The sequence below is a fragment of the Falco naumanni genome, chromosome W (assembly GCF_017639655.2).
Source record: "Falco naumanni isolate bFalNau1 chromosome W, bFalNau1.pat, whole genome shotgun sequence".
NCBI lineage: Eukaryota > Metazoa > Chordata > Aves > Falconiformes > Falconidae > Falco > Falco naumanni.
This window is the reverse complement of record NC_054079.1, coordinates 13,293,305-13,317,251: the sequence shown is the minus strand read 5'-3', so window position 1 is coordinate 13,317,251 and position 23,947 is coordinate 13,293,305. Positions and strand designations below refer to the sequence as shown.

The 23,947-nt window shown below is 39.6% G+C and overlaps 1 protein-coding gene across 1 annotated transcript; it reads right to left on the bottom strand.

The window, feature by feature from the left end:
• Positions 1–296: 296 nt before the first annotated feature.
• LOC121080668 lies at positions 297–15,896 on the bottom strand. The gene is made up of 2 exons (XM_040578806.1): positions 14,488–15,896; positions 297–308 (listed from the first exon to the last, which is right to left on the bottom strand). Exon 1 carries the CDS (start codon positions 15,822–15,824, stop codon positions 14,667–14,669), a length of 1,158 nt encoding a protein of 385 aa, XP_040434740.1. The 5' UTR covers positions 15,825–15,896; the 3' UTR covers positions 297–308; positions 14,488–14,666.
• Positions 15,897–23,947: the final 8,051 nt, after the last annotated feature.

Genomic DNA, 23,947 nt, shown 5'->3' with positions numbered 1-23,947 from the left:
TTTACAAAGAGAAGGATTAAAACCATCTTCCTTAATTACATCCTATAATTCATAGCAGGATAACCTTGTAAAAGATCAAACAGTAATGGGGGCAGAAAGGGCTTAGTGTACAGCACAGAATAGCAAGAGTTTGCCCTTTCCAACACACAGTCTGCAAAGAGTCCTGCAGCACATGATTGTTTAGAAACTCAGAGATGAGATGAGAGAGGGGACATTACTGTTGCAGGGCCTGAAGCTGTAAATGTTTATTCATGTAGCAATCAATTCTAGCTAGCTACCTCTGATGCAGACACACATACATATATGACCTCTCTGTATCAGAACTGATCACAATAATTTATATACTTCTCTACACAACATCTTTATGAAGTAGGGTGGTTTTTTTTCTTCTAATCTTCTAAGTAAGGGGCTGAAGAGCAAGGAGACTAGGGCTGAAATGTTCTCCAGTATCAGAAAAGGATAAAGGAATGAACTCAGAATTCTCCAGCACTGGCTTATTTGTAGAATCTGGGGGTTTATAATTTGGGATTTTTATAAACAGCGTAGCATAAAATAAACTTAAAATCACTCTGAATTGTTTTTTTGTTGCCTCCCTGTTTGTTACCTTAACTGCAGCGAAGTGGACCGACCCCTCTATCCAGTAACTGACTGGACTATATAATGTGGTGATTAAGGAATCCTCCACAGAGTGGACGTTGTACATTTGTCTTCGTTTCGGCTAAGGATCCCATACTCTGTATATGTTCATTAATCAAAAGGTGAGCGTGAAAAATTGTGTTCACTTGCACCTCCAAAAAATTATCCATTTTCAGGCTAGTAGTTCCACTGTCTTTAATGCCTGTACCTCCTTTTTTTGTGCAGCAGTACAAGTTCAGTGTTGATCCGGTGAAGGCATGTAACTCATTTTTTTCAACTTGCCATAAACAAATGACAGACTTGTATTTTAAGGTTGGTTCTATTCCACCTATAGAAGATCACAGATCTTGCCTGAACTTAGAACTGTAGTCAATACTTCAGCATAAGACCTAAGAGTGCAGACTTAATCCATCAACACTTTTAAAGCAGGATTTAGCAGAAGTCTGTGTTGATCTGTGTGGTTCTTTGTGTTGACTAACTGTGGACTTTTATTCTGTGGTAGGAGACAGACGATATCGATGTACTGCACCAGGTTCTCCATTAGCCACCTTCTATCAGGAGATAACCCAGTCTTTTGATTTTGGACAGACTGCTGATGTGAAAAATTAATTTGGACATCTTAGAGAGGGAAGAGAGTTCAGATACATTCATGGAGTTAATTTTGCCTGTTGACTAGGTCTACTTTGCTGCCTGCTCAATGCATGGGCTTTGTCCCTGCACTGGTAGTCTGCAGACCTGGCACTTGGCTTACAAATCGCTTTGCTGGAAAGAGGCATGAGATTTATCAAAGATAGTCCAGTGCTGAATCTGGTGGGTCCAATGGGTTCACTTTGTACCTTACCTTCAGCAACTTGACTGGATTCACACCAGAAGGTTGAAAAGAAACAGAGACTTAAGCTTGTGGGTTCGACTGGTTTCTTATCCCCAAAAAGTTTATAGTCTGAAATCACTAGCATTAAGACTGTTCCCTAGGGTAAAGATTAAGGAAACCTTGGTTTGTTTGTTGGCTTTGTTGTGGGATTGTTTTTTTTCCCCTTGGTTTGGTAGGAAATATTTTTATTTCTTTTTCTTTCCCTGTCCCCTACAACTTCTACAGTGTCTGAGCGTACCTTAGTTTTGTGTCTCATCTTCTCCATTTTATGTTTTTCTTTTGTGAACTGGTGACAATGATTCAAACTCAAAGTAATTTTCTTGTGATTTCATTGCTTCAAAGTAGGGCAGAGGAAAGGACTCCAGCAGCTAATATGCAGTATGTAACAATTACAAATTTAATTTCCAGAACCTGTCTGCAGGTATGGTAACAGTGCCAGGTGAGTGAAGACAGGTGGTTACAATGAGTCATCTCAGGGTAAATTTTCATCTGTAATCCCATATATATAGATTCAGAAGAAATACTGACCATACACTGTCATGGTAATGTGCTACTGTCCAGCTTCTTTCCTGTGAGAGTCCACCAGCTACAAAACATGGAAGGTGCAATGTACCAGCCAAGGAAGCTACAGGTAAGGGACAGATCATTTATCACCAGAAGTTATCAGGGCTATTCCTATGTTTGAGGTAGGAAACTTCAGTTTCATAATCCCAACTCTTTGCAGCCATTCATGCTGGGTAGTCTTGTTTCTCCTTCTGGAAAGCTAATCCTTAGCCTTACTCTGTATGAAGAAATTAATATGATCCTTTTCTTGCAGCAACACTGGCTCTAGCTTGCATAACTTCTTAACAGCCCCAATATTCTCACCTCAGTGTACTTATAGAAAAAAATAATACCTTATTCAGTCCTTATTTTCCCAGGTTAAACCAGATGAGCTGTCTTACTCCTCTCTCAAAGAATGGATTCATCATCCCCAAATCATTATTCTAGTCCAATCTAAACTGATTATTCCTAACACCTTTCTCAAACCAGAATGGGGGACACTGCTTGAAGTCACCAACTGACTTAATTGTCAAATTGAAAAATTTGTAGTCATGCTTCCTTTGAATATAAGAATGATAATTATTATCATCATCATCATTGACAACTCACATTGGTGATCAACAGCTTCTGATCGGCTAATATGCAGAGTTTATATCCTCTTCTTTCTTCCCACTTCTGTTATTCCCAGTTCAAGAACTTTGAACATGCAGCATAAATGAGATGATTTGTGCATCGGTACAAGATGCTGTACTTTTACCAATATCATTCTTTCTAGTTCTGTTACTTAATTCCTCACTCTCTTCCTTTTCTGCAGTACCCTGATCCCCCTCTGTGTTGACAAAGTCTCTGACTTTGTGTCACCAGCAGTCTGAAATAATGTACTCCTGTTTCCAAGTAATTAAAAAGGATCAGTGGTTCTAGCCTATCCTGCCAAGAATACAGTTTTCCTTCCCTAATAATTCACCAGCCAGCTCCTTATACATAGCTCCTCAACTAATCCTCATCCCCTCTAGCCTCAATAATAATTTCTAGCATGAACTATATTAAATGTTTTCTTGATCTCCTGGAAGATTAGATCTATTAAATTTCACTTGTCTAGAAAATCAGTTATCTTAGCATGGAATGGTACCAGTTCAGTTTGGCAGTCTATCTTTAGTAAACCCATGTAGTTTATCATTCTTATCTTTCTATCTTTCACATTTTTTCTTTCAAAGTATGTTCTAAATCCTTGCTTACTATTCAGTCTAGACCAACTGGTCTATACTTTCCTAGGCCAGGGATCTGATTTATAAATAATAGGATGATTTTTGCTTTCAAAGAGGATACAAGATGCAAGAAATTCCTCCCAAACCAGCTCAGCTGAGGAGAAGTGTGAAGAATATGGAATGTATCTTTCTGAGACAAGCGATGACCTCCTCAAACACAGGTGGTCATGAAAATCACTGTCTTCTGAGTGCCAGTTGAGCATCCTTAACTTAGGCAGTTCATGCACTCACTTCATAGTGCTCCTCTCCTCACTGCCTCTAGGTTCTGCATAGGACTGTTGCAGCCATGCCTAATTCTGCCCAGGCTGATTTCAGATGATGGAGGAACAAAGGAAAGAAAAAAGAGGGAGAACAAAAAAAAAAGGGAGAGGGGAGAGAGGAAAAAGGAGAGGATAAAAAAAAAGGGGGGGGAGGGGAAGAGAGGGAAGAAGATTGTCAGAGAAAGGGACATAGAAAGCATTTAACTGAACTGTACTTGTCACTCTTAGGGAACTTTATGATCTATACACACTGGAAATAATTTGCATCTCCTCCTCAGAACGTCTCCTAAATAGCACAAATTATTTTGCTAGTTTCCTCCTGGGAGTTTTCACTTTTCATATTTGCAGCTACCCCAGCTTAGTCAGACTTATAATCACTCAAAAAGAACATCCTGAAAGATGTTTCCCTCTGTCCAAAAGATGGCTTAACCTTCACTGCATCAGTCAAGGCTGTTTGGCCCTACTCAGAATATCCTTAATCATGTCTGCATCAAATTGCAAAACTCTCTTCTCCTTTAATATTTCCTCTTGCTTTCCCCTTTTTTATAGCTGCTTTCTAAGTTGCCCCTGTTCCCATGACACTATGATGAGTTTTGGATCATTCACGATGTTTAAACCTTTCAAGAACATTTTCCACATGGAGAATCCTCTTAAAGTGAATACATCATTGTACATGATTATCCATGCTTAAAGGAACAATCAGCAGAACAATATGTCCTGTTCTCAGTGCTGCCTGTGAACTGCACTTTCTTCTACCTATTTCTTACCCCTCCTAGTTAATTCCAATTTCTTTCTATGAATAGTTGCTGGTTTGGAAAGCAGCTGCTGGTAAAATGTCCATCAAGAAGACATAAAATTTGGTTCCAAGTAGAGCAAGTATGTTTCAAAAGAATTGCAATTCAAAATAATTTGGCTCTCTTTCTACACCTCAAATCATGACATGAAGCTGATCAGGAAATGTCCCATTTTGGCAAAACCCAGCTTCCTCAAATCAGTTTTCTGCCCTCTGTACTTTCTGAATTTCCTGCTCACTTTTCCGTTCTCTCTCCCAGCTTTCTTTGGACACCAAAAATGGACTTCCATTTTTCTTCTTCTACATAGCCCCCATCACACTTATCTGAACTTACTGTTGAGAAGACTCCTCAAAATGGGATGAATGTCTGGAATATATAGTTACCTCTCCATCACTCCCCCTGAAACCTGACAGGTCCCCTCACCGTTTCTTGTACCAACATCTCACATCAAGAATTTCTCCTGAGTAGCTTGGTCCAGGTCATGATATAACCACGAGCTCTAATGAGTCCCACTTCTGCTGCTTTAGTAGAGCAGTCCTGAAGTCTAAGTCTACTACAGTAAATTAAACAATGTCAGATGCACAAGCACTTGAACTTAATGTGGGTCATGGATGGTTCCCTCCAAAGAATTCCCTCTGAGTAAGCAATCTCAACATGACACCCTGCTCTGAAGCATTACAGAGTCTTTCACATGATGATTGATCTCTTCCTGTTCATGTCAGTGCCAAAGAGAAATACTGGATATGTTTACATTAATAGTGCAAGTGTACTACAAAAAATGTTCTGAACTGTTACTCTTTTGGGGTTACTGGGAGCTCACAGTAGAGATTCACACAGCCCATCTATGATAGCATCAAAAAGGCTGTCTCAGGGTGCTGTGCCAGTTTATAATTTCAATATACCTGTAATTGTTATCTTGTCCCTGACTTCAGCCTCTGCATTTTCCATTCCTTCCCCCACCCTTGCTGTGGGTGAAGGGTTTTTTAAAAATAAAAGCTTTCTTAGCCACTAAAGGACTGCTTGTACAAGAATTTTCCACTGGACCCTTGTAGTGACTACAGAGTGTTTAGAAAACACGAAGGGGTGATTGTTAGCCAAGTTTGTTACTTCTTTTTTTGCTAGTTGACTCTTGTTAAAGATGTGTGTTTGTATGTCTCTCTGTACCTATATATAAGTCTGGAAAATGGAAATTTCCATTGGAAGTGTTTTCTTGTAGTAAAAAATCCAGAAGATTCAGCTTTCTGGTTTGAAATAAAATATATTCAAGATGCATGTTATTTTAACAAAATAAGTACCTTTACCTCTGCTTATGCTTTCTTCTCTTTGTTGCTTTACTCCAAAAAGAGCAAACCTACTATATGCATCCTGCCCCCTTCCTTCAGGCACAGAGGTGCTATCGGTGTTTTTTCCTGTGTTCTAACATTTCTACAAAATGGGAAGTTCACGTCACAACTATAGTCAAATCAGTGTAAAACTTCCATTCAACTTCAAATTCACAGTTCAATGGAAACAACACAGCTTCAAGATCTTCATTGTGTTTGGGTTTTTTCTTTCATAAAGCACATACTTTTTCCTTGACCAATAGCAACAGCTCTGATGAAGAAATAGCCTCCGCAAAAGCCTTCATCATAAAACATAAGTTCTGAAAATGTTACACATTCACTTCAGGTGTTTATGCTTACCAATTATATCTAGCTAGCAAATGGATATCTATAATTACAAATATATATTCTTCTTGTTATGCTATGGTTTTGGGGGGATTTTTGTTTGGTTTTATGGTTGTTCCCCCACCCCCATTTTTTCCCCCCTTCCATTAGTCATTGATTTGCATACATTCTTTTACACCAGATAGGAAACTTCAGACAAGTTTCCAATTTCCCTAATTTAGTTATCTGTGTAAAGCCACTCTTAAATACTTTTCTGAATCCCTTAGGCACATATATTTATAATCACTATAAATCTCTGCATAAATAGATATAAACACACACATGTGTGTTTATCCATATAAAGCATCCTATATATGATCTGAAGTCAATAAACAGGGATTGTGAACATTATATTGTTGACTAAGTTAAGGCCCAGTACAACTTATTTTATACTTCTAAAAGCCAGGTGTTCAAATAATTTGTTTGGTTTGACTTCCTGTACCTTTGTTGGAGAATGACCGTAGAGGGTTCTTCTTGCCAGATCTCTTGGGTATTGAACTCAGGCAGAGACTATGGATGTCCTGGAGACTCTTCCCTCATTCCAAGATGTGGAGAGGACACAGATTAACAACTCAGCTAGATGGCTCATTTCTTGATAGCAAAGCTTAAGTCAGGTAGTCATATGTTCAAGTACAATCTTAACTTTCTAACAGGGAAGATACACCACTGTTATCATGAAGTTTCTGAAGTTCTCCAAGTTAGTCTGTTCTATACCACTTCTTTGTAACAAAGCTTGAAACGAAAGATTCTGCTCACAAGACAAAATTGAATTGCACAAAATGCTTTAGTATTCATTGTCTCCGTGTTTGCTGTGCAGCATCACAGGTCACGGATAAAAATCAAGGCTGCATCCCCATGATTAGGGAAGTGATTTTGGTGCCCAGGCACTGGGACCTTCTGAGAGAAAAGGCATTGCATAAATGTGAAGATATCACTGATAGTTGTTGTTATTATTGTTATTATTATTATTAAAGATTCAAGTGTTCTGGTGATGAGAAAAATATTTAGCCACTGCTTCTTTCATATTAATGAGATTAGATTTTTCAATCAATATGAAGGACATCACCTGTGCTCCTTGCCTTCAGGTTTATCTACATGGGTAGAATAGATTCTAAAAACTAGCACTTAGTGAACTTTCTCAGAAAGATATTTCCAAATGTCAGCATTTTCTATTACTTTGTCATTGACTTTTAATGCATTTTCAGAATGATTTGGTCCTTTCTTGGGTAAAGAAGAAAAATGGAAATCGAAAAAACTTACATCATTCATTATTATGCAGCTTTCGCATTGCAAAACACAATTTATAGCTAAAAACTCGCCGTCCTTTCTGCTGTGCCACTTCAAATGTCCAATGCTAAACAGAAAGTGCTATAAAAATGTCCGCCCTCACTCTAAGAGATTCAAATGATTGTCAATAAAGTGGAAAACTGTTCAACATGTAACCTTGGTGCGAATTCCGTAGAATATTTATTCTTCCACTGTTGTATTCTTTGGTTTGGTTTGTTTTATTGGATTGTATTCTACTCAGTTTTGCCTTGCAGCATCTATGCATATGAGTCAAAAGCCTGCAATGGGACTCCTGGCAGAAATAAAAGCAACAGGAGACAGCTCACAGACACAGAACATATGTGCTACGGGCTGGGTCAAAACTTTAGGGACCTCCAAGTGCCTACTCTGAGGGGCAGCATGCCGCCACACTACCTGGGAATAAACCACAGAAATCACTGAAGGCTGGATGAGCATGATCACTTCCTAATGCCTGCCACTTTGAGGCAGAAACTACCTCATAGAGCTTAGTTACTTCTTTGTGCTTGGACAGCTTCTCTGGGTGATGAATAAGTTAAGGCTGGAGCCGAGACAGCTCCTCACTGCGTGTAATATTGGGTGAGTAGCTGTTGTAATCCCATATACAAGAGCAGCAACACTAAATAGGACAAGGGGGAGGGTTTAGTCCTTCTTCCCCCTAAACACATTTTCCTGCAAATTTAAATATGGCTATTGCAGCCTAGTCTTATATAATTCAAAACACAGAGGTGGCTATAAATTGAACGTGAAAGAATTATTACATTTGAAAAGGTTTTTAAACGTCTACCATACTGCTTGCTGCCTGTTGTTTCTCTAACTTTGTGGGAATCTTTTTCCTCTTTTCCTGGTAAGCTAATGAATTATGATTTTCCCCAGAAAAGAAATGACAAATTGTGATACACTCAGAAATAATATATGAAATATGCCATTTTCAGAACAGAATCTTTTTCAGCTTTTATTGCAAAACTCCACTGTGGTTCAGCAAATGAAGGAGAAAAACAAAGAAAGAAAGAAAGAAACAATGACAACAGCCAGGACAATAATGTACAAAAAAAAAAAAAAAAAAGGAATACAAACAAATCTACTTAGTTTAGCTAGAATAAGCAAAGGGCCTAATGCACTGACTTCACTGATGCTGAGTGGGCTAAGGTTTAATGGAGCTGCAACACACAGCAGCTTTCTCACACCACTTGAAATGAAGGATTCCCATGTAAATGGCTACAGCACCCTTTACCTCTTGGTAAATCTGTGCCTGTGCACTGTCATTTCTGTGGCTGGGATCATTTTTTGGAAGAGGCCCTTCCCTCAGTCTTGTAGGTAAGACTGATTCCCATTTGTCATTCACTACCTCGCTGACCATTGTCTGTGGTATCACTCCACTGAGCAATGGCCTTCAGAGCTAAAGAAATACATACTTCAGCTCGTATGTACTCCATTTATATCAGGTGGTCCTAGGAAATCCATCTCCCCACTGCTACAAGAAGCTGAACTTTAGCTAACTTAATCATAGGTGTTCTCTGGTCAGGAATTTCCTAACCTTTAAGTGCTTGACTTCGTGATCTAAGTATCTTTGGACGTAAGGAGTATGGAGGGGATGAGTCTATCCATTTGATTGTATTTTGTTGTGGTGGTGGGTTTTGTTGTTGTTTGGGCTTTTTTAATTATCTTTTTTTTCCTCTGCTTGTCCTTTTCCTTTCTCCACCCACCCCACCCACCCCACCCCCAATTTGTGGTAACATGGGGCATTCACATAGACTAATATGGTTAATGCCCAGCCTTCTTCTACAGTGACAGTGAGAGATACATCTCTCTATGTGACAATTCAGAGTCCAGACAGTATTCCAAATCACCCTCTGGAGGATCTCTTTCAACAGGCTTTTCCATTGCCCATTGAACAAAGACAGATGCCCATAAGACTAACATTAACCTTTGTGTATTTTATGTTTCCCAGCATGAAGGCTTTGTACCTTATTTGAACAATGGTACTACAATATATTTTGATAAACTACCTCAGGATGAAGAGGGATTATGTTAAATGGCAAAAGGTTTTTTTGGTGGAAGAAAATATTTGTTTCTGTTTAAAGGATATGACTACAGTTTCCCATTGATGTCAAAGGAAAATAACTGCTTTTCCTCAAACAAGGGGAAATAAATGAAGTAAACCAGTCGTGAAAACAGGCTAATATGTGATGGAAATGCCCAGTGCAGCACTATAATTTTCATATCCTGGTTACTTTTCTATAACTATGCGACGAGCGAGGGGAAGCAAGCGGCCGACTCAGTGTGAGTGATAAAGCAAGCTTCAATTTATTACGGCACGATTATGTCTTATATACAGTTCCAGTTAATTTTATGCCTACAAATCATCTGCTAATTGGCTAAGCTCTAAAGGATTACATTTTTATACGTTCTCCTATTTGCGGTTACAGCGGGCGGTTACAGCGGGTTCGGGTTACACCTTGTTCTTCATGCTTACTCCCTTAAAGTTTTTTTTTCTGTTTTTGTACAAGGTCAGCACAATCTTATCTCTCTTCTCTCTTTCGCAATCCTGGTAACTTTCCACTGCAGCTGAGCTTCTTAGTGTTTTTTTTTCTCTCTGCGGCCTAGTTTGGTTCACTCAGACCTAAGCCAGACTTATGTCAAAAAGTCGTATCACACAGTCCTTCCATAGTACCGTGGCCATTCTCTTTCATCCATTCTGCAACAATTCCCCCTTTTTCTTTTTGGACAAGGAAAACTGGTCCAGTCACACGTTCAAACAATTTTCGAATACAGGAGAGAGCACAACTTAAACATATAAATCCGATGACAACAATTATCACTATAAGTAATACACTTTGTAAAAGTCCCTTTAACCAGCCTCCTATTCCAAACCAATTTGCTAAACTTTCTAGGCCAAAGAATCCAACATCTTGTTGAATCTTTTGAGAATGTTCCATCAACTGTTTAATTTCTTTGTGTATGGAGCTGGAATTGTCTTCAAGGTCCATACAACACATGCCTTCAAAATCTTCACAGCCATGTCCATGTGCTAATAATAGAAAGTCAATGGCCATGCGATTTTGTAAAACAGCATGTTGAACAGTGGTTAGGCTATCAGCTAGGTCTGATAGTACCCGGCTGGTGAGGTTGGCTTGTTTAACTATCCAACAAGACAGTGTTTCTAAGTTTTTATGGGCTCGAGCAGCAGCAGCACCTGGGATAAAAAACGAAGTAAAAAATACTTCCCATTTATTCCAAAGTTGTACACTATCGTCACAGGTGTTTTGAAGAGTTTGTATAACATCTCTTTTCCATCTTGTTGGATTTGATTTGTTAGGATGATGATGTGGTAAAGCTAAACTTAAGCGACCAATGGTACATGGACCCCCTACAGGCATTGAGGGTATTCCATTCCATGCTCTATTACCACAAATAAAAAATAGACCAGGGGGTAACTTTCTAGGATATAATACTCCAGGGGCAGGATTTGACAGGTTTCGACTGGTATGGTTACACCAACCACTCCAAACAGACTGATTTCCAATTGGGTATACACGAGTGCTAACAGTTGCATTACAAGGTGTGGCAGAACTTTCACCAGCACAAGGATACTTAGAAGAATTTAGATATACACAATAAGAGGCATTCAATGAGTCAACTAGTTCAATTTCTTGAGGATTAGGACCAATAGAAAGTTTGTCATCCCAATTATCAAATTTATCAAAAAACTCACTCATATTTGAACCTCGAGCTAATTGGGTAATCTTTGTCTGGCTAAGAGACTGGTTAAGGGTGATCCAATCTGAGTCATTTAATGGCACACCTACTAAACAAGTTAAAAAGGGTACACTGGGAGTTGACACGCTTGCACAAAATGTGGTTGTGTTGACAGCTCTGCTTAAGGTTACCCATACATTTTCCCGCACATCAAACAGTGATTTAGATACAAAAGCTACACCTATAACAATAAGATTAATTAACACAACAGCTGTTAACATCATGATTAGAATATAGATAAATTTACACTAAAAGATTAACCACAACTGTCACTGGTTGTTGGAACATTGGTCACCGCTGCTTTGGTCCACTTTGCTGGGATCCATTGTGGTCCTGTGGAAGTAAGTACACACATATAACCTCTTCCAGCATATTTCACTTCTGCTGGTCCTTTCCACAACCCAGTTGAAGGATCCCTATACATAACAAACATTGGAACATCATCTTTACATAGCTTAGAATACCCATGTAACCATGCAGGCGGTTCCTGTTGATCTGTAAAGATACATAGATGATTTAACACAAAAAGAACTTTAGCAAGTCTTTCTTGTACATCTGTAATTTTTTCAAACTTTTGTAAATATTGTTTTAATGTCTGATGCGTTCTTTCAATGATTGCTTGCCCTGTGGGAGAGTGAGGAATACCTGTACTATGTCGCACTCCCCACGCTTGACAAAAACGTCTCATTTTTTCACTGACATAAGCAGAGCCATTATCAGTTTTTATTGATTGAGGCACCCCCATAACAGCAAAACAACTTGTTAAATGCCGAGTTACATGAAGTGCACGTTCTCCTGTTTGTGCTGTGGCCCATACAAACTTACTATATGTATCAACAGTAACGTGAACATATTTTAATCTACCAAATTCGGGAACATGAGTGACATCCATTTGCCACAACTCTCTGGCTTTAAGTCCTCTGGGGTTCACACCGATACCTAAACCCGGTCCATGGTGACTGCACGTAGGACAAGCTCGTACAATTCCCCTAGCTTCCTCCATTGTAATGTTAAACTGTCGGTGCAGACCCCGCGCGTTCTGGTGAAATGTGTTGTGTGATTCTCGTGCCTTAACAAACTCATTTACAGGAGCCGCTACAGACACGAGCTGGTCAGCGCGCGCATTCCCTTCCCCCAAACCTTCAGACCATTTGTGACTTCTAATGTGTATAATGCAGTAGGGTTGCGTGCGCTGTTGTATTGCTGACAACAGCTGCCTAAGAAGCTCAAACAGTCGTTGATTTTGTAGTTCTTTAAGACGAGCATCTTCAATTCGGCTTACAATTCCAGCAACGTACATTGAGTCCGTTACAATGTTTAATCTTGTATGCATCCATTGGGTACAGACCCATACAACAGCAGCTAGCTCTAAGGTTTGTAACGAATCTCCTGTTTTTGCGGGGAGAATTTGATGGTGCCATTGATTGTTTTCGTACCATGTTGCTGCCGCTTTTCTTGAGCGTTTTCCTGCATCTGTATAAACTGTAATAGCATCTGTTAAAGGTTTCTCACTCCGTTTTGGACACTTTAACCAATCATAATTACTAATCCATTTTAATATTGGTGTTTTCAAAGGCTCGACTTTAATCTCTAGAGCTTCACTTAATAAGCTTAACTGTAAAACCGATGAATTCTGCAACCACCACTCTAAGTCTTCTCTGCGTATTGGTAGATACACAGCATTTGGCTCCATTCCGGTGATTTGTAAAATTCGCATTCTTCCCTTTTGAATGATTTCCGCCAGATTTTGTGTTTTTTCTTGGATGGTAGTTTTTGGTTGCATTTTGGTAAATATCCATTCTAACACTCTTACAGTCTCCCCCTTTTCCTTTTTGCACTGTGTAAGTGCACCGATAAAATGTGAGGGACCATTTAAGACAGTGAGGTCTACAGGAAACGTAGGGTCAATGCGATCTACTGCTCGTTCTACAATCCGGTTACTGAGCTGTTGGATCATAACGTGTTGCTCTTCAGAAACATTAATAGGGCGAGATGGGTCTGTACCCCTTAACAATGGGCGTAACACATCTAATTCGTCATTGGTGATGCCTGCTACAGGACGTAACCATTGGAGATCACCTAATAACTTCTGAGCATCATTGAGAGTATGTAAATTTTGACGAATAGTTAACTTCTGTGGACTTACTTGTGAATGAGTAATATTCCAGCCAAGATATTTCCATGTGGGTGAACGTTGAACTTTCTCAGCTGCTATGACTAACTTCTGTTGTTCTAACTGTTGTCGTAAAAAGAGTTCCTGTTGCGCAGTAAAGGGCTGTTCTTGCGCAAATAAAATATCATCCATATAATGGTAAATAATAACATGGGGCCATGCTTTTCGAATAGGTTGGAGAGCGGCATCAACAAATAACTGACACAAGGTAGGGCTATTTTTCATGCCTTGTGGTAACACAGTCCATTCAAATCGCTGGTCAGGACCTTCTCTGTTCACTGATGGTAGTGTAAATGCAAATCGGTGAGTGTCATTGGGATGTAAATGAATTGTAAAAAAGCAGTCTTTCAGGTCGATTATTAACAAATGCCATTCGGTGGGCAACATGGCAGGATTGGGAAGGCCTGGTTGTAAGGCTCCCATCGCTTGCATCTGTCGATTCACTGCTCTTAAGTCATGTAAAAGTCGATATTTTCCTGATTTTTTCTGAATGACAAATATAGGCGTATTCCAAGGACTGGTCGACGGCTTAAGATGACCTTGTGTTAATTGATCTTGAACTAGTAAATGTGCCTGTCGCAGACTTTCCTTTTTCAACGGCCACTGTCCGATCCAAACAGGCTCTTCTGTTAGCCATTGTAAAGGAATCGGGAAAGTCCAATTGACAGTGACCGTTCCTAAAAAGGCGAACTTGTAGTAAGGATTACTCCCATTTGATTCAATACATCTCTTCCGATGAGGGCGTTTACTCCATTTGGTAAAGGCATGACGGTGACATGCAGAAGCGCTGTTTTCCCGTCTAAGATGACTTGTATTCTTTGCTGACTGCATTGGACAGGAGCCATCCCTCCTACTCCTTCAACTCCTCCAGGAACATGTTGCAATGGCCAGCAAGAAGGCCACTGAGCACGTGCGACGATGGTAATATCCGCACCAGTGTCCAAAAGTGCAGTCATACGTCTTTTGTCAGTTCCATGTACAAGAATAATGTGGGCGAGTGGCCGTTGGTTCATAGGCATGGTTAGCAGTGCCAAGCCTCCTGTGGAACCAAGACCACTGGTTCCACGATCATGGTCAAACATCGTCGACATGTGGTGAGTCAGCTGTTGAAGCGGTATCAATTGAGCTATGCGACTACCTTTAGGAATATAGATAGGTGGAAAATTTGTTTGTACAATTATAAAAATTTCTCCTTTATAGTCACTGTCGATAAGTCCTGGTAAAATAAAGAGTCCTTTGAGGCCACTCGAAGAACGACCCAGTAACAAAGCTCCATGAGGTTGGTCGTTTATCATGACAGGTCCTTGGACTCCTGTAGCAACTTTTTGTGGACGAGTATCAAGTAAGGTAATGTCTATTGCCGTTGCCAAATCCAGTCCGAGGCTCCCTCGGGTTGCAGGTTGTAAGTCGGTGGCTGGTCGAGGGCGGGAGATGTCGGTTTTGGGTGGGGAAGCTGATTGGAGACAGTTGTCGGCATGTAAGTTGCTGGAGCCGCTATTGGGGTCAGTGCGCCGCGACTCTTGGCGCTCCGCTTCCCGTTTCCCGAACGCTGACAAGCTGCAGTGTTATGATTATTCATTTGACAATTCTGGCACCATACTTGACGCTCTCGACACTGTCGGCGCATATGACCTGAACGTCCACAACGGTAACATACACAGTCCGTTTGTCGGCGTGATTTATGTTGGCGCTCATCTGGAGGTTTCAGTGGAGCGAGCGCTGCAAATGCTTGTTGTTGAGCTTTGACTAAATTGTCCCCTACTTCTTTAAGCGTTTCAACTAACAAAGCTTGAGGCCCTACAGGAACCCTGCTCATTCTTTCTAACATGGTTTCAATAGAAGCATCTAGAGGAAGAGTAACTAAAATGCCTTTTGTGTAAGAGTTACAATTTTCTAACACACATTGTTTTAACAAAGGTCCCTTCATAAAATCAGATACATCAGCTCGATTAATAGCATCCGTAACTTTATCTACAAAAGATGCAAAGGACTCGTCCCTTCCTTGCTTAACTGACATATAAGAGGGTGTAGCTGGTGTAGTTTTAACCTTTTGTAAAGCTTCTCTTGCTAGCCTCATAGATTCTAATAAAACATCTGGGCCGGTCTGCATTTGCATTTCTATAGAAGCAAAAGGTCCAGTTCCCATCAATTGTTCTACAGTTACACCTGCTAAACGATCATTTGGCGCGCGCGGCGTATGCACAGACAATTCACAAAGCCTTTGCCAATGAGCTTGCCATAACAGTTGTTGCGATTGTTTTAAAATAAGTCTCATTATATTTTTAATGTCTTCAGGACAAAGCAACCCACTACCCCAAATATAATTTAACATCTGTCTGGCAGGTTCACCATGCAAACCGGAATCATTAACAGTACTTCGTAATTGGCTCAATATTTTCCAGTCTAAAGTATGATGTTCTCCTGTCATTGTGCCAGCATTATCAACAGTATAAAGGACCGGATAGGCTTGGGGATCAATTTGAGCTACAACATCAAATTCCTGTTGTTCCATCGCCTCTCGGATTATTTTGTCCCAACCGACTCGAATCAGTCGTCGCTGAGAACGAGGGCAAGATGGCTTAGAAGTTTTAGTGATTAAGTCAATTTATAACTTTTCCTTATTCATTTTTACGTTTTTATCATTTGCCTCCTCCTCCGAATCACTCTCTTGCGATTCTCCCTGCACCTCCTCTTGAGGGGGTGCCGGGGAACAAGATTTCTCCTCCGGAGGAGAAGAAGAATGATTCGAGGGTTGACGGACAACAGGAACAGGGATTCCTGAGGCAGGGGGGGGTAAAATAGTCACCTCCTGCCGTAAAACGCCCAGCAGCTGGGTCAGACCGCTCGAGTCGGCTGGAAGCAGCTGCTGCCATTTGTTTTTCAACTTTATATCTCTTTAAGCAGTTAATAACTTCCCTCCAAGGTTTCATTAATTTCTTAGCAACCTTATCATCATCAATTACCAAGTCCCATAAACAATCTCCATAATTACGCCATTCATCTACTTCAAAGATATGCTCAGGATTTGTAAAATATCCTTTCGCTTTACCTAACGCAATTAACCCGGCCAGATCTTTTAAAGGGCCTACTCCCCGCTTTTCTAAAAAGCGTTGTAAAAGATCGAGTGCTACCTCTTTTTCCATAGCGCGCTTTAAATAGTCCTTTTCCTTGATTAAGATGCAGCCTTTTCCCTGGGTAGACACTCACGGACGGCGAACCTTTCCTTGATTAGTCGTCGGTTCAAGCACGGATCGAGGTACGATGCCTGCATCAGTCGATCTTCGCTCCCTGGTCGCTGCTACCAGTGCTTCTCCGTCCTCGCTGTCCGGTGAAGAACAAGGATTGGGGGTCCCTGTTCGGGCGCCACTTGCGACGAGCGAGGGGAAGCAAGCGGCCGACTCAGTGTGAGTGATAAAGCAAGCTTCAATTTATTACGGCGCGATTATGTCTTATATACAGTTCCAGTTAATTTTATGCCTACAAATCATCTGCTAATTGGCTAAGCTCTAAAGGATTACATTTTTATATGTTCTCCTATTTGCGGTTACAGCGGGCGGTTACAGCGGGTTCGGGTTACACCTTGTTCTTCATGCTTACTCCCTTAAAGTTTTTTTTTCTGTTTTTGTACAAGGTCAGCACAATCTTATCTCTCTTCTCTCTTTCGCAATCCTGGTAACTTTCCACTGCAGCTGAGCTTCTTAGTGTTTTTTTTTCTCTCTGCGGCCTAGTTTGGTTCACTCAGACCTAAGCCAGACTTATGTCAAAAAGTCGTATCACACAGTCCTTCCATAGTACCGTGGCCGTTCTCTTTCATCCATTCTGCAACATAACTATAATTACAGTTTCTAACACTTCTCTTAGAAAAAAGAAATGTCAGTGAGATCTCCTTTGGCAAAGTTAGAGCTTTGATTTCACAGTTTCCTAAAACTTCTCATGTATTGGTTTCCCAGAAAAATTATTAATCCAATTTCCTGATGACAGGAAGAGTATAAATAAAAAAGCTCATTTGTTTGTTCATATTTATTTCTCTGACCAGTATATTTGCATCTGAGTGTATTAATGCTACAAGTATCTTCTTGCAATGTTAAAGGCTAAAATAGAGCAGGAGATTGTTCACAGAAAGGGACAGTGAAGTTGAAGGCCCCGAATATTAGTTTTCTGGTTTAGTCCTGAGAAGTTTTTTCTTACTCAGAGCTTCTGTGGCTAGAAGAGCCACAGTGTTGTGAGCTTTAATGTAGGGCAGGTTCTCAAAGGTGGGCTCAGTAACTCCCTCTGCTAACACAAGGCTGTCCCATGCTGCCTACGTGTTCTCTTGCCGGCCACCCTGATTCTATCAGCAGTAAAAAAAAATAAAATCCTTATGGCACTAAAGGGTTTTTTTGGCTACCTTTGACTTAGGGTATGCCTTATGCTGTTTCCATGATCCATTTCTTTTCTCTTGATAGGTGAATTACAGAGGAATAACAATGTGGCAGGATCACAGATAAAATCAGTTTAGCACTACATGTTTCACAGTGTGACTTACCTAGACTTTAGCAATCAAGTCACTCAGTATAACTCTATCAGGGAATGAAATTATATTCTTGGCACACTCCCTTCATTTTTAAAGGCTGCCTTCTATTTCGTTTGTGCATGGCTTCTTCTTCCTGGGATGCAGTGTGAGATATTTTGACTTAATGTCTTGCATATGTAATGCTCTGCACTTGTTTAGGTTTATTGATCAGTGAATCACACTATTCCAATTGAAATATGCAGCCTAATTTAACGTCCTTTTCTTTAAATAAGGATGGAGTATACAGCTTATGAAAAGGAATGCTAAAAAGGCAAAAATAACAATGATTTCTAAAATTCTGCTTCTTTTGGCTGCCTTCTTACTCAATTAGGAAGTGGTGTTTCTCTAATAAAATAGAGAAGCCAGTAATATGATAGGAAGTCATTAATACAATATAATCACAGCCTAAGATCAAACTCATCTTCTGCCTCTTACCTTGTCAAGTGTTTCAATATTTTATGTTGTAATGTGATGACCAGAACTGATGGCTGTAATCTAAGTGTGGATCTGACTAATGCATTGTATAATCAAAGATTTTCATCTGACTTAAATTCATTTGTGTTTTCTTGCTCTTATTGTAGAAATGCACCCCAAAGATTTAGTGTAGTTAAGCATCAAATTTCATCATAGTTTCTGTTCTGAAAGGCTATCAAATTCCTTTTTGGCCTTGAAAGTCTGCATCAAATGTTTAGGCATATTTGCTTTTTTCTCTCTCTGTCTTTCTCTTTTTCATTCTTGTAGATTTTCTTCCTTTCTTCTGCTTATATTTCAAGTATATATTCATTAGAATTTGCCTATTTCCAGCAGGGCATGGAGAAAAAAATTGAGCATGTGCCCTTTATCTCTTTCTTTCCCCATTTTTTTTTAAATACCTGATTTTGATAAATTTTATTACTTTACATATTGTTATTTATTGCTTTCTTTTGATTGGTAACAACAAAGGTTAATTCCAGATAATGATAAAAAGGGGAAAAAAAGATTGTTACCTATACCATCTCCCCTTTCTCCACATGATATATAAGGCCTTTAGGCAAGGCAGTGTCCAGAGCAAGCTTAGAAATTTCCCTTTGCTTTGGTGCTGCCTGGCAGATCAGCAAAGGATTCTGTGCCCAACACTGGGGTGGAGGGACCATATCCTAATAAATCTCTAAGACACCCAAAATCCTTTTGCAAATCTGAAGATGACTTTTCACCCTGTCTTGAAATAATTTTCTGCTTGTATCTCAGTTTAACATTGTTATGACACTTGTTAAATCAAATCTAGTGCCAATGGTACTCAGGCTTCTTTTTAGGTTTTCTCATGCTGTGCACCATGTGCACTCATAGCTGAACACCATGTTGGGAAGGCTCTCTAATAAGAAGCCTTTTTCTCTTGTACAGGTGGGTTGCAAAGGCAGAAAAGAGTTGCATCCTTAAACCCTCCACACCTAATGGATAGAGTTGGGTTAGAAATGGCCTTGCAAATATTTTCAAGCTGCCATTCCCAAATCTTTCCCACGCTGGGCTGCAAGAAAAAGTGCAACTCACAAAATTAGATTGTTCAACACTTTCAGAATCAATCAAAAGATTTAACTGGTTTGTTTGGAAATGTTCTATTTCTTATCAACCTTTTATTTGAGGTTTTTCCTGTTCTTAGCAATTTGAATTTTAAATATGCATCTAGAACCACAAGAAAAATATGCCCCTTGTCACTTAGAAATCATGAAAATGTTAAATTTTTTTCAGTTCCAAAGTTTTTGAAAGGAATAATACAGTTATGTTACTTTAAGTGAGATAACTTTCAGCTAACTTGGTAAAAAGCAACTCCAAAGGGAATCTGCCTCTGATTCGGGAATCTATGGTGCTATTACTGTAATGCATGCTTTTAAATTTTTATCATAATACACCAGATGGAAGGTTGAATATTTTTCATAACTACCTTGGCAGAAGACCTAAATTTCCATAGGTGAATTTCAGAGTATTGACAAAACTTGCAGGTCAGAATTGTCAATTGGCTTGAGTTATAGCGCTGAGATATTGATTTGAATGGAACAGCTAAAAGCACATGAAGTTGAACACAAGCATGAGTGCCTGCAGTAGGACCTCAGCCACATAACTTAGTAGAAGGCATTTATCTAAATCCTCAAGGGAAATTTGAAAATACTGACCATGTACATTAAATCAACAATAGTTTACAGTCTCCAGAGTTAACCTCAGGACCACATTTTCACTTAGGGATTGTAAGACTTTAATGAAAAAGATATAACAATAAAGCAATAATAGTAGTTTTATGCAAGGGCTAACAAATATATAAACATATAAGAAATTAACTCCAAATATTTATAAGATTTAATTGAAGGTTATAACTTTTATATAGCTTGTTTTTATCCAGCTTTCTTGGTTTTATAACAAAGATGTAATTTTCTATTTAATGCTCTAAAGCAGCGCAAAAAAAGCCAAATTAAATATTTTCATCCTCTGTTACATTCTCTAGGACTTTTTCTTTCTGAACTGGCAGTTTCCGTGATTCTCTGTGCTAACCTAGTGGACTTAATAGCTGAGCTCCAATGAAATGACCATGAACCCTGATATTTCTCTACTTAGTCACAATGGCACTTTAGGTTAAACAATCATTGGCTCAGTTGTGAAAAATGAGATAAATTAAAAATATTTTCTTCACAAGGACCAAATATTTGGCAAGTAATATATTGAAGACATTTCTTGGACATAATGGTTTACATTAATTTTAAACTGCAAAACAATTCCTTCAGCATTATTTTTTAAGCAAGGGAAAAAACCCAGCACCACAACTTGCTATTTGTGCTATTTATTTCTTACTGGAAAGCAAAAACACATTTCAAAGAAAGGATTAGGAAAGGCATGTCAGGAAATATTGGGAAAAAACTGACTGTAAAGGATTTCAGCCAATTGGTTACTCATTTGCCTTTATCCAAATGTGGTTAGTTATGATGGAGTAAAAAAAAATAATAGTCCCTTTCTTTGTTATTTTCACCTGAGAACAGTTTGTTTATTTTAAACAAACTTTTACAGAAACCTGTCTATTCTTCATGACACTCTTTTCTCACTCCCATTGATAGGTCGGTGTCATTTAAGCTGAAGAGAATGCCATTTCTGCTCAAGGATGCAGCCCTCAACCTCTTTCGGCACAACAACTGATAACAAATGCTGTTGTTCTCTGATCCCAATGGCCTCCTGCTACCCTATTTAAAATGAATGCAGTGATTATAGACCTGTTTCAATAACTCAGGGCTTTACTCACTCCTGGTATAAATTGGCATTGCTGTGTTGTAGTTAATGGAGCAATGATGACTTTGATCAGTAAAGAATTCAGCCATCAGGGAGCCCATCACTCAAGTTATTACTGAAATTGCTATTAATTGAGACCTCTGTGGGCAGTCACAGCAGAGAGGACAAGGTGTGAATGAGCAAAGGTCTGATCTCTGATCCCTTCGAGTAGTGAGCAGAAGAATGAACAGAAGAGAAGCCAGAGCAGGTCACACCAAGGTATATCTAGCCCAGTGTCCCGTTTCCAGCACTGGCCAGTTGCAGCTGCCTGGAGAAGCAAAAAAGATTAGGACAAGTACCTCCTTGATATGTTCTCCCAGACATCACTGGTTTGTGGGCACAGGAACTCTCTGAGCCATAAGTGGCACATTTGTTGTACAAGGCTCATTAGAATTTTCTTCCTTCTATTTCTTCTTTCTGATTTTGAACTTATGTATGCTTTTTACATGCACAACATCCTACAGCACCAGATTCCACAGCTTGTGTGCTTTGTAAAAAAATCATAATGTTATCCATAGCCAGATATATGAAGCTATCCACAGCTTACCATCTCAAGTGTTTTGTGGAGAAAGTGAAAATTAAGTGTCTAGTTGCACACTTGAAAGAATAAAGCTGCACTTTTAAAAGAAAAAACAAACAACAAAACAAAACAAGTATATTCAGTAACTTGTGAGGACACTCAAAAATATTGAAGTTTGCCAACCACTAAATTAATTGTTCCAAATGAACTACCATCTCCCATACACTCTAACAATTAATAAAAGTCCTTATATATTTGCACTGACAAAATTGATCATAAACTGACTTGGTATCTAGTAGTCGAGGAGCTGCTCTGTTTGCTTAGTAATTATGACATTTTAAAAATAAAATAAAATAAAATAAAATAAAATCTGAAACTGTCTTGAAAACACATGAGGTTAGTAATGTTAGAATTTATCTCATTTACAGATCACAACTTTTTTGAGCATATCATCATTTAACCTCATACATTAACAGGGAAAAACACATCTTGGATGACTGGCTTGCATGGTCAATATCAAAGGCAATCTTCGCTGTGGTAAACTATACTTCAAGTCTCAGTAGTTTATGTCAGTACCTAAGAGAAACACCGGCTTACTTTACAGAATTTAGCCTCTTGTTTCAGCCATTTATCCTTAGAACACATTTTTTTTTAAAAAAAATAATTGCTTTTTTCCCCCCTTTTATGCAAAAATGCCAACACTGAAAAATAGATCTCCATTCTGAGGGCTAGCAAATGTTACACTGAATGAATAAACATTGAATGATTCAGACTGGTACTGTAAAAGCAAAATTGTCAAAAGTATCTTAAAATTAAACAATGCAAGAGAAATATGCATCAACATTTATACAGTATTTTTTATTGTCTTTGAAAAATACATGGTTTTTCTTGAAGGTCTATTTCAAATGGAAATGCCTATGTAAGCTGAATATTTCATTTCAGTTCTTCAAATCAGGACATTATTTAAAATAAATAATATTGATCAAAACACATTTCCATCAAGAGACATCTTTATTCAGAATTTCTTAGTATTTTTATTATTATCCCTTTTTGGGTATATTTATTTGCAGGAGCGGGCTGGAAACTAGGACCATGCGCGGCAATCAGTTAGCTGAGGGGAATGTGCTCGAGCTTGTCTAGACAACAATTAACATGATGAGGCATGTTTGCAGAGCACAGGGGGGTGGGAGACGGATGGCTCCAAGGATGGAGCCAAGGAAAGGTTACACCTTGTTGTTAATTGATGGTAGTTAACCACCAATCAGGGATTGCCTAGTATGCAAGGCTTAGCTTCAAGAAGCAATCTGTTTAAAACGCGCAGCTTCTGAAAGTGTATAAAACCTCGTGCTTCTGTACAATAAATTGACATTTGCTTGCATCAAGCTGCGTCCCGTCTCTTCATTCGCCGCAAATTGGTGACCCCGACGTGATGTGTTTAAGGATCTAACGTGAAGGGCTCTCGAATCGCCTGTCTGAGCGACATGCAGCGAGTCCCACAGAACTTTGAATGATCTGCTGAAAGGAAGCAGGAGCCGGCCAGAAATCCCTCCGGAGTTGAGAGGTGAGCTGTGGGAAATCCGTAATGGGGAATCAGGCTTCGTCCCCAGAAAGAGACGTATATGGACTCATGAAGGGTCTTCTAGTCAGATCAGGGAGTCCGTGCCTCAGTTTCCTCAAATGGTGACCCCTGTGGTGGTGTTCCGAAGCCTTGGAAGATTAAGGACGGAACTGGTCGATAAAAAAGACAGCTCATGGAAGAGGGCTGCGTTCCGGAGGAGACGGCTTGGCTGAACGATCGTCTTGCTGTCTGGACCAGGCGGACAACCTAAACCCCGAGGATAACACCTGTATTCATCGAGACAGGTGAGCAGCCAAGAAACTTTAGAGACTTTGAAAGAATGAAAGTGTGTACATAGAGCAGCCAATTGTATGATGCTGCCACAGAGGGGAACTCCGTGTCGGGAATGCAAATGCATCTTGGTGGCAAATTCTGACTACTCTTTGCGAAGTGTGGACTAATTCTACTAACGGTGCTAAACCAGAGGAAGCTGTAAATTCCACCGACAGCGCGACTCTTCTCAAGACGCTGTCAGTGATGGCGATTCCGTCCACACCTCCTCTGCCCCCAAAGCTTCTGTCACTGATTGCAGCGACCGTCACAACACAGGACCAAGCACGGGAACATGACAACTCGGACAATGATTTTACTGACACTGATAAACCTTTTGATCCAGGTCCTATAGATCTGCAAAAGGAGCTAGACCTTTCCCCCACCCCC

What these genes read in the sequence shown, in the direction of transcription:
- LOC121080668 (XM_040578806.1), bottom strand. Translation starts at nt 15,824, where the DNA reads ATGGAACAACAGGAATTTGATGTTGTAGCTCAAATTGATCCCCAAGCC.